This window comes from Antedon mediterranea, chromosome 6 (genome assembly GCF_964355755.1).
Source record: "Antedon mediterranea chromosome 6, ecAntMedi1.1, whole genome shotgun sequence".
In the NCBI taxonomy this organism is placed as follows: Eukaryota; Metazoa; Echinodermata; class Crinoidea; order Comatulida; family Antedonidae; genus Antedon; species Antedon mediterranea.
In genome coordinates, this window is record NC_092675.1 from 5,427,037 (window position 1) to 5,438,940 (window position 11,904).

Below are 11,904 nucleotides of genomic sequence, written 5' to 3' on the forward strand. Positions count from 1 at the left end.
GTTTTGAAATTGAAAAGTACCTGTTTATATCTATTTTCAACAAGTTTTAGCAGATAAATGTTGATTTTTAAAAATCTTATAGCGCCGCCTTTCGATCTTCTTCGTGACAAACAAAGGGGGAGAGTGTAGTGTCAACAAAAATAGAGATACAAAGATCAGGAAAGGAGGATACCACCATGGAACTATAATATAATGTATTATAGTTCCATGATACCACAGAGAGCAGCATCTCAGAAACAGTAAAACACAAAAAGGATGTTTTTAGACATCCCAACTGATTACATGTGATATGCCGCATTTATTAGAGCAGGGAGGGTACTCCTACTCAGGGAGTTACAACTCCCTGCTACTACTACTACTACTGTATTATTAATTTTTATAGGCTATAAATTATGAATTTTTTTTTAAAGAATATTATTTTTCCAGGTGCAGTCAGTACTGTAAAGTGTAATACAGCCTAATATCTGGTCAAAACCATTCATATAGAGTCATACTAAAATGTACATGAATTTCGTCTTAATTAATGCCTTGTTTAAAGTCATCGAGTGTCCTTAATTCGAATACAGATCACTCCGGCCACGCTTCAGTCCGGCCGCGCTTCAATCCGGCAGCGATTCATTCCGGCTGCAGCTATGGAGCGCCCAATGAGTCTTTTACAACCGAGACACGTTTTTTGTAGAGAATCAAAATAAACATTTGTAATCACATAGTATATTTTTTCTCTTTCAGGATCACAACAACAAGTGTTTTAAATTAGGTCTAATGCTAAAACAAAATAATTTATGTGTTTTATCCAATAGGCTAGTATATTAATTGTAATGTGATTAATTAATGTAATTTATTGCAATGTATCCTATATGTCATATTATTTTTATCATATATAAATTAAAATATAAAATCATTGTAAATTGGACTGTACAAAAATGATATATTAATTCTTGCTACAATTCCAGGTAACATTAATTAGACGGATATTTGATTATTTGAAATAAATTAATTAATATTGTAAATATTGTTATTAACTATAACAAACATCAATAATAATTGATTATTTGAAATAAATTAATTAATATTTTACATATTGTTATTAACTATAATTAGTAAGTATGGGTACTGGCAAGTGTTATAAAAATAAGGGTTTTAACTAATTTTTGATGTTAATAAATGTAAAGCTATAAAATAAATGTACATTTATACAAAAATTAAATATTGTTATTCAAGCATTAATTAGACGGGTATTTGATTATTATTTTATTATTGAATTTATTTAAGTTAAGTTTAGTTTGAAAGAAAAAGCAGTTCCAACTTCTTTGAATGTTATTGTTAATGAAAAAAGTAAAATTGTTGCTAATAAATATTCAACTAGTTCCATTTAAATTCACCAAGAATTTGTTATACACTGAACAGTATAGAAAACGTAGATATGGGCGCTCCATACTAACGGCCCCTTTGCACAAGAAGTCGAATTGAATAGCGGCCGGAGTGCATAACATCGCGCTAAACTGATACGGCGGCCAGAGTGAAGCGCGGCCGGAGTGATCGGCCACCCTTAATTCTGGTTATATCTGCACAGGGCACCAAGATGATAGAAACAATTTTAAATTTGCCGGACAGTATTGACGGTTCCAATAGTCTCCAAAAAAACATGAAAAGATGATTAGATAAATCAGACTTTGAATAGCCCATTTTGCACTTTTTTAAAATAAAGTTCGTATTCGCTTCTGTAGAAAAAAAATGGCATACTCAACAAATTTATTTTTTAAGGGAATATATATCTTTAAAAAGATACAACAGTATAATTTATTGTTAAATAATCTCCCATTCCCTTCACTCATATTTCTGTAAATACAGTAGGACAGCAGTGGTGGATTGGTATTACTATTGGTCATGGTTTGCTAAGCAGTGTTGTATTAAATGACCCTCTTTGTACAATTTATAGGGTCATTAAATCAAATTGTGAGGTGTGGCTTTATTCATCTGTAAATTATTTATTTTATAACTGTATTTTGCTGGTATCATTCCTTAGAAACCTCTAACTGATTGGAATGGATGCCATTTTACAATATGATCCAAATAAAGAAGAAACTTTATATGATATACTTGGTTGTGACCAACTATCAACAGTGAGTTGTCAATTACTATTACAATTTCTAGCATAATGATTATATAACTTTACAGTATTTAGACCATAATCAAACTACTACAGTACTACTATTTATAAAAATAATATGTTAATGGTATATTGTAGAACATACACAGTTCTTATGGTCCTCTATAATTACAAAATCAAACCTTCGGATCCCGAAAAAGAACGCTAGCCTACCTTAATCATTTACTATTTTGACCCGGACCTCAAGTTTTGCGCTGCCTGCGCCCCTGGATAACGAAATATGTCCAAAAAAGTGGTAAAACCACACATCATTTTTTTTATACTTACCTACTACAGTAACTTTTTTGTTATTAAGTTTGAACAGATAAATGTTGAATACAAGATTAGAGCATTAAAATATCATCCCGATAAAAATCCAGGAGATGCGACAGCTGCCGAGGAATTTAGCAAACTTCAGCAAGCACGAGATATTCTAGTTCACCCCAAAAAACGCAAGCAGTATGACACATGGCTTTCTTCTGGATTGCATATACCGTACGCTGAATGGGCACGGATGAAGGAGTCTGTAAAAACGGTGAGATTTACAATACACATAAGCACCCTGTTCAAATGAATTATTGCATTGCCAATTCAAGAGCCTACACCACATTGAATAAATTGATACCACATCACTTATAAACTAAATCAATTCATTAAAATATTAAAAGTTTAAAGCAATATTTACAAGCACCTTAAAATTATATGATTAAAAGTTCATTTGGCTGGTTATAGCATAAACAATTTTTATTTAGTTGATTGATATTGACTGTATTATTATTATTTTTTTTATGCTTCTGTTTTTGGGATTCAGTTTTTAGGCCTTAATACTCATGCAGCACATAATCTACATGTCATTCTAATCCTGTTTTCCTATTTTTGCTTTTCAGTCAATGCATTGGTCAGTCGTTAAAACTGACCCTATGATTGAAAGTACAACTAAAGAGAGTCAACCGGAGGATTTTGCTGATAAAATGAGTGTTAATGATCAAGGTATTGAATATATGTATTTATTTGAGTGCCCATCCAGGGAGGGAGGGAGGGAAGACCCTTGGGTAGGACTCTTATAAGGTGTACGTTTTGTTTTAGTCTGTGTGGGTTTAAAGTCCTCCAAGATAATCTTTTTGTATATTATTACGATCTACATTGGTTTTCTAGGTTCAGCTGCTGGGTGGAGAAGACAAACAAAGAATGATATTATCAAGAAATTCAGAAATTATGATATATAATCCTAAAATATGGAGTTGCTGCTTTTTTAAGATGAAACTCCTTTAGGATAATACACAGCATAATCATTATCTGTCATACTTACTGTATTTTTGGTAGGTGAAAAAGGGATGGCGATTACTTACTTGGCACCGGCTAGGCCAAATATTACAATAAATTCTTATCAGCCTCCCACTCTGCCAATTCCGATCATTCTTTATACTCTAGACTTGCCCCAAGTCCTTTATGTTGTTGGCATTTTGATTTTTGTCTGGGAACTATCAAGCTGAAGTATTGACACAAGATACACCATGTGTGGCAAAATATTTATCGTTTTACCAATATTAAGTTGAAATACAGTCTAGAACTTAGAATATTTATAATCCTACCTATTGATAACAAACTTTATAAGGTGAGTCTATTGCTTGAGAAAGAGATAATCTCTTAACATTCTAGTCTAGTCTGTGAACTGAACTTTATTGTATCTCTTTTAAATCAGAGGCACAACAAGTTTACAGTGAATAATACACACACACATAAAAAAAAATTAGACATAAAAACATTAAAAACTAAAAAAAATGTATAAATTAAGTTTGAGAAGGAATTGTATTATAGATATCATTTTGTGTGTAAAACTAGTATACATACCATTAAAATAGATATTATCAAAGATTTCCAGAAATAGGAATAAAGTATTAAAAAAGGTAAATGTCCAATCTGGAGTGTTCTGAAGTCATTCTGCCATTTGCAATGTATAAGAGCAAACAATGTACAATAGATTGTATTATAATTTTATTTATTGTATGTAACTGTGGTGTATCAGTATATAAATTGTATAATAATTATTATTGCCAAATAAATCAAAATATATATACACATACATTTTGTTTGAACAGTGTAAATTATGAACAGGCAACCTTAGAAGTAGATGTAGACATCTTTTATTATAACCCTATTCACAAATTTGACTTGCAGTATTTCCCCCATGGGTTTGTATGGGCCTGTGCTATGTACATGACTTGCAGTCCTAAAACACACAATTTTACAGTTTAATACTTTAAAAAAACACTTTCAATGTCTGAGAGCATCTAGATGTACCATATTCCTGTAGTATCTCTTAGGACAGTATTCAACAAAGCAATTTTTGATACATATCATTTCCAAAAATATAATAGTAAGCATTGAAAAGAATTAAGAGACAACCGAACAACTGTTTTGTCATCCACTCAAACAAACCTAATTTTAAAGCAGTTTGAGTTACTGTATAGTGAGTTAAGCGTGGTTCCCACTAGCGACGGAACGAAACGTAAGAAAATGCCCTCCCGATAATTGTGTTTGCCCCCACCTGCGTGAAATCAAACCTGTGACTTTGCAGCACTGTTGCGTCATCGGTTCCCACTTGTGATTATGCAATATGTCGTTGCGTTGTAGTGGGAACCACACTTTAGTGTATGTAACAGAGGGTTGAACTTGTGCTTGTTGGCTTGTACAAAACATTTCTAAAAAGCTATAACAAGAGTTTTTATTTCTGATGAATCAAAATCAACATCCACACTATTTGTCTTCTTCTTCACATGAGCCAGGAACATATGATTCATATTCAAATTGATGACCATCTAATAAGAAAGCGCTGACTGTTGCTTTTCGAATTAAAGGACCTGAAAGAAAAAGGCAAATGAAATGATCAAAACTTAAACCACTCGTGATTGTTTAAGCTTGGAAAAAATTTATTTCAAGGATTATCATACATAACCTTATTCAGGAGTACGGTAGTGACCAAATAAGCAAGGTGCAATGTGCGTTTATATTTGTATCTATGGGTACGTACGTTTATTCGTTATACACATTTGTCTTACTCCACATCCATACACATATGGTATCAAAATGGGTATATTTCGAAGGTTTTAAACTATTTGAATTAACCCAGGAAGGGGTTAGGAGAAGCAATGGAGGGGTTGTGAGTAATGGGATAACAACATGACCAGAATTTGTACTGGGATGGTTTTAAAATGGAGTGGGTTAGGTATTTCTTTTAGTAGTAGATAATATGAATATCTCCCTGTAGTATAATTGGCTAGGAACTTACCAGCTGCTGGTGGTTTATGAGTACATACTGCTTCTATTAAACTTTTTACATTCTCTTCTATTTGTGTATTACTAAGACTTAACTGAAATGGACAAAAAAATGTTGAGACTTTCAGTAAGTTTTACGGTTAGATAATATTGATTTTTACTTTTAAACATCTAAGAAATGATTGTATTAAAAGATAATCACACCACTTAGTTAGGCTCGATTTTCATCCTATCTGAGGAGATGCAGGATTTGGCAGGAGGGGTGGCAAGGTTTCCAGAGCAGCCTTTTAAATTTGTAATTCTTTGAAGTATACTCGATCCAATAAGGTAGTACTGTAGTACTTTCCAATTAATACCACTCTAACACAATTAAATACCCTCAAAAGATTACAAGAGAGTTTATGGTGAGGGCGTGTGGTGCAGTGTGTTGGACGTTCGACTACTGATCATGAGATCGAGGTTCGAATCCAACTCTCGTCACATTGCTTGTATTTTTAGGCAGGATACTTTACTTACATTTGCCTCTCTCCACCCAGGTGTATAAATGGGACCCGGGTTGGATCAAGACACAGCTTTGCGCTGATTACTAGCTGCATTATAAGAGTATGTTGCCATACGTGTTTGATCCAACAAAATGAGTGGGGTAATAATGTTCAGCGCTTAGCAGCAACATTAGGCGCTATATAAATCTAGGATTATATAATGACAGTATTGTTGAGTGACCTCTGTGACCTGCCCACAAAAGGAAATCTGCATCTAACTTTACTGGTTTCCAAAAGAATTGTTTACCTTTCCTACAGCTACATTAACATGTGGAATTTTTGTTTGTACTTTATAAGCAATTCCATTTAAATACAAAGCAAGCATCTTCTTCATGTCAACGCCAACAGAACCTTTTACGATGTAAAATATAAACATGTGTAAATATTGTGATTCTTAACATTGGTAGAAATGGCAATAGTTAGTTTCATTACAGTTCTGTAAGAATATCATATTCAACATATACCTTAATCTCTCAGTAATTGTCATTTCATTAATGTGTTAAAACTACTGAAACTTTTACTGTAAAAACATAGAACAAATTTCTACAGAGATTGTATTTTTAATTATATATCAGTGTCATCAATTTCATACATTGTCTCACCTCTTTTTGAGCTTGGAAACGTTTTCCTAAGTTTTTTCTTTAATGGCAACAGACCTGCCATCATGGATGGACTTGCTACTATGTAGTCATAATCAGTAAACTCATCATTCAGTATTTGATTTATCAAGGCTTCATCACCTATCATGTGAGCGTCGCAATTCATCGCTTCAATCACTTGATCACCCTGTAAATTAATAGTGAATGATGACGGGTTCAAATTAATAAGTACGCCTATTGTTTTTTTTTTATATTTGGGCAAATTGCCAAGTTCACCATCCTTCTTTAATCATCCTGTTCAAAGGAAACAATATCACTACACAAGACACTCTACATACACAACGTCTTAAGCACTTTCTACACTATCAAACTAGTTTGACAAAAAAAGTGTGATGTACCCAAATATGGTAGTGATATGACATCATCATGTCCATATATGGGCACATCACATTTTTTTGTCACATAAAGTTTGATAGTTTAGACAGGGCTTAAACAAGTCTTTAGAATTGAAGTTGTTTTATGGATTAAGAAAAGTATACTGTACCTCCGCAAAGCAAATCACTTTATTAGATGCTTTAAATTTATGTGGTATTGCAGCCATACCTATAAACGGCTCTACTTGTTTCTGCAAGATAAAATCATAAATACTATACAATGTTTAGGATTTGATGGTGAAAATAATTTTTCTTTTTGTATTTGTTGAATGGTGATGAATATTTCTTTATGCGTCGAAAGAGACTGCTATATAGCAGTCAATCTTTCAACTCATGAAATATTCTCCACCATCCAACTAATAAACATTCATTATTTGTATAAAACTAACATTAGCATTCCATAGAAATATTGAAAACAACAATTTATATCTTAAATTGTATACAAACCTTTTTTAATGGTATAGTCAAGTCAAGAAGCAAACTCAAATTAACAGTTCTGTCACTGTAAATTTCTGGTTTTCGACAATATGCCCATTTATCTTGCGCCCTCAAATCATCAAGACATTCACTGATATGTCGAATTTTTGGTGGATAGCGATCAATACGATAAACATCATCGACAGGTTCCCATCCATCGAAACCTTTAGGAACATCCTGAAGATCTGCACTTGCTCTGAAGGGGAAAACAAATATTCAAATGAATATAGTATTCTAATCACATCAGTTGAATTTTACCACAGAACATTTAACCCCTGAAAAATGTTTGTATCTGGTTTTATGGATATAATATAAAATGTCTATGTATTGTTAAACCACATTTGCGACGTATATATAATATTGGTTTAACATTTTACTGTGTAAAAAATATAATCTAATAATCGGAAATTCTAATGTGTTTGACGAGATGTGCACAGTAGCCAGGTACAATACATCTTTCGTTAATGTTAGACATTATAAACACCACAATTGCATAGTACATGTGCTACAGTACACAAACAAAAATACAGCACAGTAGGTGAAGCCAAATATAGGGGTCTTCATGACAAATTCAAATTTTCAAAATTTGTACAAGGTGTAGATTAAGCTCAACCAAATCTGCGACCTCTTCAGTCAAAGACTGGTCTCCCAGAGGGCCCAGTTATGATCAGTGGCTGTGATGTACTATTATACACCGAGGTAACCCTCTACTCGTCTCGAAAGATGTACTAGGTTCTTTAAAGTGCACACGAGCTAGATGTGTACACTAGACCTACGGTTTATAGTCCTTATCCGAGAAGATCCGTTCTACCACCAGAACCATGGAGTGAGTGAGCCTCGAACCCCTGCCGATGTTATGGCTACGTAATTACGGTTCTGCTGTCTTAACCGCTCAGCCACTCACTCTACTCTGTGGCAGCAAGGGCAGAGGAAAACAATAAATATGGGGTCCTCCTCAAAATGAGCCTTTGTTTGGCTGGAGCAACTCTGCCGCACTCTGAATCCGAGAGTGCGACTCACCCACTTCTTTATCTAAGTGAAAATCTGTAACAGATTTATTCACGGAACGAAAGCATCATAATAAAATCTAAACAAATCTTACATATTTGTAAATGGTCGGCATAACGTTCTCGCTAACGGTTTGCAGTGGGTTTTTTCTGTAGTAATTTTAATCACTCTGAACAGGCACTCAAGGTATCTCGCTTTTGCCAAGACCATTTCTAGGTTTAAGAATACAACATTTGATGATTATTGTAACAGTAAAAGTTCATAAAGTTCAGTTATTATACCTGCGAGTTAATCAAAAGGTTACAGGTAGCCTATAGTTATTGCGATACTCTACAATCAACTGATCAACTGATTTCCATGCACCTGCAGATGATTGCAAAAATGTCTATTATATGGAATGCACTGTCCAATTTAGTAATTAAAAACGATAATAGATGTTTTGTGAATTTCAATTTTAAAAAGTAGGACAAAAAGTCAGGATGTTTTTTATTTCCTCGAGCAATAAAAAATAACACTTTTTAACCATTTTAATAAAATTTCAAATGACGTCATTATAATTCCTTTTAAAATGCAGCGTGTTAAAAACAATATTTTTAAAACTTAATTTGGATAAATTTTATAAAAATTTCAAATGCTAAATTTATGAATTCATTTCAAAATGTTTATCAATGTTTCCTGAAAACCCGGATGTTTAGCTTAATGTTTGACGTCATTCTAAGAATTATTTATAAATTAAAAAATAAGAAGACATTGTAAAATTAGAAATGTAAACCGGATTTAACTGGATAATGATGTGTTTATTAATAATATACTGTATAATATATGAGAAAATTTCCATTTGAGCTGATCCCCCTTTCATATTTTGTAAAGCATGTTGACAAATACTGTACCAGCATTCATTGTAAGTCAAAAACTATATAGTTTTTGATTTATTTTATCAGCCTTTTTGTATTGAATCAAAAATGATTATATAAACATAGAAGTTACCGTATTAAATTTACTAAAAATTCAAGGTTAATTTTGATAAATAGCTTGTTTATGTTCTTGCTCGCTCTGATCTTATGGTAGGCCTAAGCAGCCAAGCAACATGCAACTGCACTTTGTGGCCATGCTAAAACAGAGCTTTACTGACTTTTGTTTTATTTATTCGTTTTCATTATCATATTTGTAAGGTACATCTCTGTCAGTTTTAGTTACATGCACATTTAGTTAAAAAAAGGTTAATGATCAACAAGATTTTTGTTATTATATTATGTATTGTAACAATTATGTACAGAATGAACAGGATGACCTTTAAAAATCTCAATAAGAAATAAATTATAGAAATAATGAGATCAAAGAAGGCCAAACATGATTTACAATTGACATCCTGCATTATTTACACAATATATGGCTGTATTTACATTACAGTTGAATTTTTAAAAAATGCATTAACAAAATTTAAAAAGGGAAGGTAGAATCAAAAATGGTACTGTACATTCAGTAATTAATAATAATATCCTGGATTTATAAAGCGACTAATGTTGTGAAACCCCTAAGCGCTGAACATTATTACCCCAGTAATTTTTTGCATTAAACACATACTGTATATGGAAACATACTCCCATAATGCAGCTATTAATCAGCGCAAAGTTGTGTCTTGATCTAAACCGGGTTCCCATTTATACACCTGGGTGGAGAGAGACAAACGTAAGCAAAGTATCTTGCCTAAGGATACAAGCAATGCGGCAGAGTTGGATTCAAACCGCGATGTCACGATCAGTAGTCCAACGTCGAACACACTGCGCTACACACCCTGGACTGTAATAGGGTCACACTAAAGCCTGCCAAAACCCTGGAGAGTGTCTGAAAGGTCCAGTGAACAACTGCATAGTATTAGTAATAAATGCCCGAATACCGATAAGTTTTTGTTCAAAAGATAGGTCTACGTCATTTTTCAAATAAGTTAATTGGATTGGACAGTTCCAGTTTTAAATGTTGCATTTTATCTTTTTTTTCAACAACAACTGTTTAGGCCTATTTCATATTTTTATAATTGATTGCAAATAATGATGATATATGACTGTAATAAATGAATGTATTGTAATAAAGTAATAAAATGATCTAAACAAGTGCAGTTTGTATTTTTTTTAAACTGATGATAAGTTGAATACTATTAAAGCCCCATTCCCTACGTTTTTTAGATCTAATTTAAGATCACAAACTATATTTAATGTAAAAATAATACTATATGGTCCTATTGCGATAACTTTTTTCGTCTTTAAACGGTTAAAAAGGTGAAAAATAAGTCGATTCTAATAATTATAGCGGCCCGCTATAAATCCCAAAATGCATTGCGCGCGGATTGATATTTTTGTTTTTCACCTGTAATTCGCCCACTTTTCGATCGATCGTGAGGCCAAAACAAATGGAAGGCTCCTAACTTTTCAGCGAAAATACCGGGTTTTCCCCAATTTGTATCAACGGAGTCTGGCAAAAATAGAAATACAATTAATGCAGCAACTATACAACGTCAGGCTAGGTATATAGGTAGCGTACGATGTTCGTACGTTACCGATGTTTACCAGCTAGGCCTACAAAACTAAGCCTAGCTAGGCTAGGCCTAAGACCGTCCACGAGAGGTCGATCGCCGCGAGCTACTTAGGTAGTGCATTGTTTCTCACTTTTTATCATAATTTACCATAAAACGTACATTTAAGACAAGGAATGACATGGTTTAATGTTTTTAAAGTGATATATATGTATTATTTTCCAAAAAACGTCCAAAATTGCAGGGAAGGGGTCTTTAACAAAATACAGTAAACACGATCAAATCATCTATCTAGCTCTAGATATTTACCTGTAATTCCATACTAAACACAACGTTTTAACTTAAAAATGAATTCAGGATTGTTAATTCTTAATTAATAAAAATGGTCTTTAAAAAGTTATAATTTAGTCACATAATCCTTCGGCGCTTTTTTCAGTACCTCGAGCGGCCCACCCAGGCGCTCCCTATGATCTAGGCATACCAAGAACTTTACCTAGATAGAAAAGGCCTACTCTAGTTACTAGGTTAGGCCTACTTAGTACTTGCCTCGCCTCTAGGTAGCCTAGGTAGGCCCTACTCTACTACTAGACCAGAATAGAAGTGACTAGAGGCTACTAGCCATACATAGCCTAGGCTAGGCCTAGGCTAGTATTATTAGTAATGCATTAGTAGCTAGTTCTCTAGGCCTAGCTAGGACCCTATGGGTATTTATGTCTATGTCAGCATGAAAAAACCCTTCAACTACTAAAATGCGGAAAAAACATATATATATATATATATAAAGTATATTTAAAAGAAAGAAAAAAATCTAAGTTACTTTTTTTGTTTATTTTAGACTTCGTCTCGCATGTGTGTGTTTTTATATGGATGATGCGTGTTTACATTGTGT

The 11,904-nt window shown here is 33.2% G+C and overlaps 2 protein-coding genes across 4 annotated transcripts; one reads left to right on the forward strand and one right to left on the reverse strand.

Annotated features, from left to right (window-relative positions):
* The first annotated feature begins 98 nt into the window (after positions 1–98).
* On the forward strand, positions 99–3,778 carry LOC140051883 (J domain-containing protein-like). Of its 3 annotated transcripts, none has more exons than XM_072097214.1 (5): positions 99–315; positions 2,027–2,123; positions 2,466–2,684; positions 3,037–3,139; positions 3,305–3,778. In XM_072097214.1, the coding sequence occupies exons 2-5, from the start codon at positions 2,046–2,048 to the stop codon at positions 3,373–3,375; spliced, it is 471 nt and encodes a 156-aa protein (XP_071953315.1). In that variant the 5' UTR covers positions 99–315; positions 2,027–2,045; the 3' UTR covers positions 3,376–3,778. The 3 variants fall into 3 exon arrangements, with proteins under 3 accessions (XP_071953315.1, XP_071953316.1, XP_071953314.1); XM_072097215.1 differs by having other exon boundaries at positions 99–284; XM_072097213.1 differs by having other exon boundaries at positions 99–239.
* A 419-nt stretch (positions 3,779–4,197) lies between these two features.
* Positions 4,198–11,904, reverse strand: LOC140051881 (large ribosomal subunit protein uL1-like). The gene is made up of 8 exons (XM_072097212.1): positions 11,833–11,904; positions 8,580–8,697; positions 7,448–7,673; positions 7,111–7,191; positions 6,570–6,753; positions 6,215–6,318; positions 5,439–5,520; positions 4,198–5,010 (listed from the first exon to the last, which is right to left on the reverse strand). The coding sequence occupies exons 2-8, from the start codon at positions 8,693–8,695 to the stop codon at positions 4,907–4,909; spliced, it is 897 nt and encodes a 298-aa protein (XP_071953313.1). The 5' UTR covers positions 8,696–8,697; positions 11,833–11,904; the 3' UTR covers positions 4,198–4,906.

Coding starts and splice junctions, on each gene's coding strand:
- LOC140051881 (XM_072097212.1), bottom strand. CDS start 8,695: ATGGTCTTGGCAAAAGCGAGATACCTTGAGTGCCTGTTCAGAGTGATT. Junction 6,754..7,110: donor AAGTGATTTGCTTTGCGGAG/GTACAGTATACT, acceptor ATTAATTTACAG/GGTGATCAAGTGATTGAAGC. Junction 5,011..5,438: donor TCATAAACCACCAGCAGCTG/GTAAGTTCCTAG, acceptor TTTTTCTTTCAG/GTCCTTTAATTCGAAAAGCA.
- LOC140051883 (XM_072097214.1), top strand. CDS start 2,046: ATGGATGCCATTTTACAATATGATCCAAATAAAGAAGAAACTTTATAT. Junction 2,124..2,465: donor GTTGTGACCAACTATCAACA/GTGAGTTGTCAA, acceptor TTTGTTATTAAG/TTTGAACAGATAAATGTTGA. Junction 3,140..3,304: donor AATGAGTGTTAATGATCAAG/GTATTGAATATA, acceptor TTGGTTTTCTAG/GTTCAGCTGCTGGGTGGAGA.